Below are 8,285 nucleotides of genomic sequence, written 5' to 3' on the forward strand. Positions count from 1 at the left end.
ACGCGCGCACTGCGATCAAGTTTGACCACGGTTCGCAGATGATCTCCTCGAAGAGTCGACCGAAGGTGTTATGCGCTGGGTCGGGATCTTTCGCCGCAGCTGCCGCCGCCATTCGATCGGAAGTCCATGAATGTTACATGTGAAAACAACGGGCGACTGTTCGGATATCGTTTCGAACCGTGTCGCGAAAAAAAAATAAAATAACCGTCGGGACACAATAGGCGGCCGCGACGGTTCCCTTCGACTTTGCGCGCGATTGCGGCGGTGCGTATCCTCCGCACCGGCTAAGACGGTTTGTTTTTTTCTTTTTTTCCCCCACAGTCAGCTGCGTGCCGTCCCTTTCACACGCACTCGTCGATCCGTTCCCGTGGCACCTGCTTCCGAGCACAATGAGCAACGGCGGAGTACCGTGAGAGAGAGAAGGAAACACCGGCGTGTAGTGCACACGTATTGCCCGACCGTGTACGAACGTTCCTCTGCCGTAAAAATGGCTCACACGTACACGCACACGGGAATCGTATTGTGTCACAGAATTTGTACACAGCGGTGTTGGGTGCAGGGACGAAACAATGGCCGCGAGGTATAATTTAAATATTATACGCGAACAACCGCGTCGGTATGCGGATACGAGACGACACGTGTGAGATATGCCGTTTGGACGGCCTTGATCCGATGCTCGAACGGTCGAGAAAGCGACAAAACAGTCGTGTACACGAGTACACGTGGCTGGGGGTGAGCGATTTTTTTTCAGGGCTTGTTGACCTGTTCATTGTTTCCCGGTCATTTCTTCCCGGGTCACGTGGAACGCCATGCAAAGCGTATCAACTCGACCGATATGAAAGCACAATTAATGAATTCAAAAATAAACAGCCAATTTGCATTTAAATAATTAGTTGATTAGAAAAAATGTAGTACATAATGGTTTATTAGATTTTTTGAACCAGTCTAATTTGAGAGGGAACCTCGTTCAGGGCTGTAGTGTTACAACGATAAACGATTTATTTATTTGCATAATATTTTCATGACGAATCGTAATGCGTACGATCCAGTGTCCGTCATAATTATTGAACTGCTCAGTATATTATTTTAGGTTAATGCAATAGGTTTATAAAGTGGTGCACTAAATGTCGATGAAAAAAAATTGTTTCTCATCTTATCTCATTTCTCATATCTCGTCTCGTCTTATCTCCGTTTTATTAATACTTTTCTCTTAACATAAAAATAATACAACTACATTGATAAAAGGGAGTTATTTTTTTGTTTTATAAGTACCTAAATCCAATGACAATGAGCTATCATTTTAGAGCGTTTTATAGACAAGTATTCCAAAACCAAAGAATAAAATAAATGATTAGCTTGAACTCCTTAATAAGACCGATCTCTCCATATGATGTATAATCCCAGAGTACAATACAGTAAACTTTAAAGTACTGCTAAACGTCAAACGTATATAAAATCTAACTTTTCCAATTTAAATTCGAGAAAACCAACAAGTATGTCTTCAACAAATCAATCCTCAGTGACCTAGTAGTATAATAACCAGTGCTTGACTTAAGGGGGGACGCAGGAGACGGAGTACCCCAACTGATTTTCAAAAATTTTAGCGTCCCCCTAATATTATTACGTTATAATTATAAAGCTTAACAAGTCTTGGAGACGCTATTTTCTTTTTAAAGTAAACAGAGTCCTCTTTCTTTAATTTTGCTAAGTCAAGCACTGATAATAACAATCTTTTCAAGGCACTATCAAATTATTTAAAAATATGTCCCATTCATGTGTAACTCATACAACCTCGAAGACTTCTATGTGTCTAAAACTGCCCAAGATAACCTCAACACTTCACAGTATTAGTTTTGATTAAAATGATTTTTCATTTTCAATCACTCATGGTCAGCAATTACTAAACGATTGCTCTTTCGTGATAAAATGTAATTAATATTAATATCACAATAACCTATTGCATTTTTATTTCACAAATCGATATATTATTCTAATACATTGATGATTTAACATAATAATATTATAATATATTATATATTATATTAATATTCTGGCCGGTCGATATCGTTCAAATTACTTTAAATTCAAATTCTTTCTTTCGCGAAATATTAATTAAAGTTTAAATAATTTTTCTAATACGCATACATTTTTTATCTACAGTTCTCGCAATTTTATTTTTTAATTTGTTCATTTATTAAATCTACTTAAATACTTTATTTCACAAGAAAATAAAAATAAAATGTATTTATAACTTAAATGTTTTTCTTTTTAATTTAATATTTATTTATGGTAGGGATATAATCGTACTTAGAGTTTTGTTTAATATTAAAACAGAAAATTATTTTTCAATTTATATTTTCTAATAATTAAAATATCATTTTAAGTGAAAAAGTAGTCACTATGATATTTAACTTAATATTTATGACACTAAATTTTCTTTAACTCGTTAAAAATTACTTTGCACAACTAAATCATTTTATTAATAAAACTATATGATAAAATAAAATGGATTTTGTGTTTCTACAATTTTATGTTTCTAGTCCGAAACAAAACAAGTACAATTTGATACAAGCATTTTTTAGGCTGAGATTATAGGTTACAAAAAATATTTATTTTAACATGATGTGATGTTTGGTTGCTGCATTTGCCATTACAATTATGTCAAAATAATGACACATTAAGTATACTGAATAAATCGTATTTTATCACATAAAATATACTATCTCATTAATATAATAATAATACTTAATAATTGTATGCTAACGTAGACCAATGAAGACTTGTAATATATATTATTAATTGTACTATTGAGATCCAATTGTTCAATAGTTTTATGAGTGCCAAAGTTTTAGTTTATTTTTTTACCTCGCTGATTGAGTTATCCACTGATTAAAATACTTTTGAATTATGAAGAGTGATGGCAGCAATGACCCCATTGTTCTTGAGCCGTTATTACTATTCTCTTAAAAACCGTTTCATTGAATACAACAAAGCCGAAAGAGTACCAACTGGATAATATATGAAAGAGGAAATCGTGAAAAGTTGAAGAAGGAAAATAAAGATTAATAATATATTGTGAGAATAATATTTTACATGGGAGAGAATATAAAATGAGAATAATTATTGCCCAAATTAAAGTAACATTTTTTTTTTTTTTTTTTAATGTTTCCATTTAAGTGTCAAGTGGTCAATAAATAACCATTCCAAACTTAAAGGTTTGCTAACTTCATAATTAAGTTTGTGAAACCACGGACACGAGGAAATCCATAAAATATAGTAAAGTAAACATAATAAACATTTTAAATAAACAATTTATTATTTAATAAGTAAACTATAAAGACATTTGCTCTAAACATAATTTTTTATTTTGCCTTGGAAATCAACTATACTGTAAATGTTGAGAATAAAACATATTTTTTTATTGTTAATCGACCAAATTTAGTAGCACTTTATTTTCTTCACCGCTTGATATCTTAACCATCTTTTTTTTCTTTTTTTCTTTTTCGTAAGAGCAATGGTTGAATTTAAAAACGGTTAAGTCAAACAAAGTGCTCAAATAAAGAATTTATAATATAGTTAATACCTAAATGGAAATTAAAAATTAAGTTAAAAGAAAAAGAAAAAATCTCTTAATATTAATAAAAATAACTATGTTCAGTAACAACATAAAAAGGTATACAAATGTATAAAATGAGAAATATTTACTTGGAATTCAGTTTAAAGTTAGATACATTAATTTAAAATATATTAATATTATATTTTTTGTTTCAAAATCAGAAAATAAAACGATGTAAAGCATTCAATGTTCTTCTTTATTTATAAATACACGTCCTTTATCCGGAGTGTTATACTATAATTGTCCTACGGCCGAATAATATCTACTTTTTAGAGCGTTTGCATTATGTGTCGGCTCTCTTTATAATTTGAAAGTTTTGATTCCTATATAACTTTCCATTAAGTTTCACAAGGTTTCAAAATTATGCATTGTTAGAAACACAATGCTGTGAGATACCGAATTTACTAAGTATTAACGTCAAGTTTCCAGCGATGAAATATTTCTATTATCAGGTCTCTTTGATTAGTAACATTTTCTATTAAAGCGAACAAAAAATAAAAGTATTATTGGCATTAATAAAAGTACTATAACATTCTCAAAGTTTTCTTAGTATTTCTAATTATTGTAAAGTATTCCGAATAAAAGAATATATTGATTTTACAATGATTGTTTTCAATTAATCTTCCATTTGACATTTTTGATTCGAATATCTACTTAAAAATATCATGCTTGGACTTTCGTAACATCGGAAATTGAATTCATATACAAACATATATATATTCTATTATTACGCGATATATTTCCGTTATGGTTGTAAAAGTTAAGACGTTCAATTATTTATAAATAGGTTTTATATCTTGCACATTGGCTGAGATTAGTTTTCCAAAATCGACGGTTATCATTGATTTTACAATTATATAATAATTATACGCTCCGTTGGTCGAGTTTTCTACAATAGACAAATATCCGTTCCAGAATCTTTTGATAAATTTATATTTTTTCCCCTTTTATGTAACTCAGTTACACAATAATCTTACGTAAACCACAAAATTATTGGTATTTTTTCGATTTCTATTCATTGCTCAGGGCTAATTTAATTTTGATATTTTGATTGAATTATTAATACCCAAAAGTGTTTCGTGAAACAAATTATGTAATATAATATATTGCATTCGTTTCAAAATAACTATTAAATAACTATTTTACTTTTGAACTAGCAAGTTATTACTTTTATCCACCAATTGAAAATTACTTTTAATTTTACGAAAACTATTAAACTCATTTGAATCAAATAGATAGTTAAAAATATTCATTAAAAAGTAATTAAATGGCATAGAAATCTAATAATATGAAAAATTTGAATATTATTGTTAATATCATTAATATTGTTATATTGTAATATAATATTAAAATCAAACAATAAATTGTTGAAACAATATCCATTTATCCGTAATACAAAAGTTGTGTTTATTTAATATTAATTTAATTGCTTATAGATATATTTCTAGCATAAATTTTGTATTTTTTAGCATCTTGGCAAAAATTACGAACATTTATCATAAATGCTGTTCATTAAGATTTTGTTTATTTCCTCTAGTTGGATGAATAATTTTTGTTGTTTTTGTTTCTAAGACTTGAATTATATAATGAATCATAATATTCGACTTTTTCTATAACAACCATGCTATACTTAAAACAACATTTCGTAAAGAATCTATTTAATATTATGCTCGAGTGCTTTAAAGTTCTTTTATGATCGATGAAATTAGTTGTTTTTTGAAATTATAACAAATTATTCAAATCTTATAGATTTAAAAATATTGTTCGTTATCAACCATCATATTTTCTAATCAATCACAAAATGAGTTTATAAAATCCCAATGATTTTTTGTTCCAGGGATAAATTAATAAGTAAATCAGAATAATATTATTTTTAAATTATAAATATTATGAAAAAACTGTTTATTTATTTTATTATACGTGTGTTATGTATCAAGTAAAATTATTCTTAAACTAATATAAATACAAAATAAATAATCTCTACGGCTTAAATATTCACTTGAAATCGTTTTTTGGCCGCTGTAATATGTTTTCGTATTTAAATCGAATCTTCGAATCTTTAGTTAGTACGATTTGATAAGCTACATTTAATCCGATTTCAATTACAGATAATAATAAACCACAAAAATTAAAGCAGCTCGTTTACATATAATATCTGCCCACTGGATTTTTGTGTGTGTCTGCGAGTACCTACGTGATTAAGTATAATTTTTATTTATATTGCGATATATGTATAATATAAACATAATCCGAAACCATAAGTATAAATTATGTTAACGGGTACGCCCACTACGCGGTATTTGCTCGCGAAAACCCTTGTCTAAACATTTCGGCTGCTGTTTACATATAATTATAATACAATGTTGAAGTTACACATATACATTAAACTATACTATTACAACTCCTGATGACTACTATTTTACATGAATGTATACAAATTGTATCTATGTAAAGTGACGTATTAATGTTTGGGCAAGAAGGTCGTGTCCAAAATATTATACCGGAATAAGATGTAAATAAATTATTCAATACTAAAAAAAAAATAATAATTTAAATCGAGGTAGTTATTTTTTATTTTATTTATAGAAATAAACACCAAATTTTGTTCAAGTACAAAATAATTACAACAATATACAATTACATACATTATAATAGTATGATAAATAACATTACGTATAATAATAATTACATTAGTAATATTGTCTAAATTATAACAGATTTAACAATTATTTAACCGATTAACTCTAATCAGAATGAATGAAGACTAAGCTTTACTCATTTCCCAGTCTCAAAATCCTTTCAGCCGAATGGTTTTGTCCATATATATTACGGTGGGTTTTGGGTATATAAGCTATGATTTGTTCGTAGGTAATATTGAGATACAGTAAAAGAAATACGTTCTAAAATAGAGGAATAATTTATTTAGCCACTAATTTATACAGAGAGTAAGTATATATCAGCATTTTTACTAAAAGTGAATAAGAGATTAAGATTAATGATACTTTTAATATAGTTTCTATTACAAATTTTTTCATTATTTGATGTTATTTTTTTTAAACCCTATGTATCGCAAAAATTTTCTTTGTACCCTTTTGATTTTTTTCAATAAAGCTAGACAAAAACGGGCACCATGCGGTAGATTCGAATTCCAATATAGGACAGATAAAAGCACAGTATAAAGTATTTAGACAGTAAATATCCCGTAAAGGATGAAAACAATTTAACTAAGAATCCTCAGATTTTTATAGATTTTAAATAAATTTGTTTAGTATAAGTAGAAAAATAAGGGTCAGATTGAAAGGTCATACTAAGATAATGAATAATAGTACTATTTGTTAATAAATCATCGTTGATTATATAGTTAAAATTTTATAATTCGTTCAACAAAAAAATAATTATGAACATTTAAAAAAGGTGAGTTATCCTGGCACCCGCAAGTCGATCGATAGAATCTCAACCAATTTAATTTTTTTGTACCCGATTTGTATCTATTTGAGAACCCTTCTTAAAAAATTCAATTTTACGACGAATGGAAAGGGGTATAACATTTTTTTAAGGAGGGTTCAAATGGATACAAATCGGGTACAAAATAATTTAATTGATCCGGATTCCATCGATCGACTTGCGGGTACCAGGACAACTCACCATTTTATTAACTATTTACTTTTATCGTTATTTTCGATCGTAGATTTGATCAAATGGTTTAACACATACCGTTCCATTTTTAGGTTGGTAAGTTGTTGAGATAGTTCTTTTTGAGAGCGATACGACTTAATCAGCTCTTTGTTCAGTTCGACTAACTCGTTGTTTAGTAGATTTTGTTCGAAAATTAAATTTTCAATACTTTCGGCCTGTTTTTTTTGTTCTCGAATCTTCTCGAGTTCGTTTACATAACCGGTAACATCAATAGCATCAATAATCGATTGTTGTTCTTTTGTACAACGGCGAAGTTCTTCTATTTCGTGGCCGATTATAGAATTACCGAAGTTCGCTAGTGCTTCGGTTTCTGGCTCCCTAAAACAGTACAAAGATTTATTTAGCCGGTCGGTTTGCGATTGCACTGTTATCGCCCTCGTTTTCTTTTCAATTTGTTTGATGTTCGCCATTTGGTTAAACTTTTGACTTTTGGTTTAAAACAACTTTGGTTAAAAACAACGACTTTTAGTTTAAAAAAATAATTTAAGATTTTAAATTATTGAAACTGTTTGGAATCTACGTACCAAAACATATCGATACTTAGCATAGCATCCGATATTTTTTTACTAGCCAAAAAATAAATAATATTAAAAAAATGAAATCGGTCCGGATTCAATGTATCGACTTTTGGACCATCGGGGGTACCAAGGATGCCAGGACGACATCTTTACAGTAGCTGTACTTAAAATTCGGTTTTACGTCAAGAGGAAGAGTAAGCAATATTTTTTAAGGAGGATTCAAATGGATACAATTCGGGTACAAAATAATAAAATTGATCCGGGATTCGATTGGTCGACTTGCGGGTGCCAGAACGATTTACATATTTTGAAACATTGAGCTTTAGTTTATTTATTAACTATTCAAGAAGCCAATAAAGATATTCTTGAAGAGTAGAACAGTAATTTTCATTGAATGTTAAGAATAGTACCTATGATAAAGTTTCAAGTCGTCTGCGAAGAGCTTTAATTGGCAA

At 29.3% G+C, this 8,285-nt stretch overlaps 1 protein-coding gene across 1 annotated transcript; it reads right to left on the reverse strand.

Annotated features, from left to right (window-relative positions):
- Window positions 1–7,272: 7,272 nt before the first annotated feature.
- Window positions 7,273–7,722, reverse strand: LOC112682494. The gene has a single exon (XM_025553107.1). It carries the CDS (start codon window positions 7,720–7,722, stop codon window positions 7,273–7,275), a length of 450 nt encoding a protein of 149 aa, XP_025408892.1.
- Window positions 7,723–8,285: the final 563 nt, after the last annotated feature.

Source organism: Sipha flava, unplaced genomic scaffold (genome assembly GCF_003268045.1).
Source record: "Sipha flava isolate LNK unplaced genomic scaffold, YSA_version1 204_pilon_pilon, whole genome shotgun sequence".
NCBI classification, from domain to species: Eukaryota; Metazoa; Arthropoda; class Insecta; order Hemiptera; family Aphididae; genus Sipha; species Sipha flava.

Bases quoted from the DNA above. Each gene is read 5' to 3' on its own strand.
- LOC112682494 (XM_025553107.1), bottom strand. From the start codon at position 7,722: ATGGCGAACATCAAACAAATTGAAAAGAAAACGAGGGCGATAACAGTG.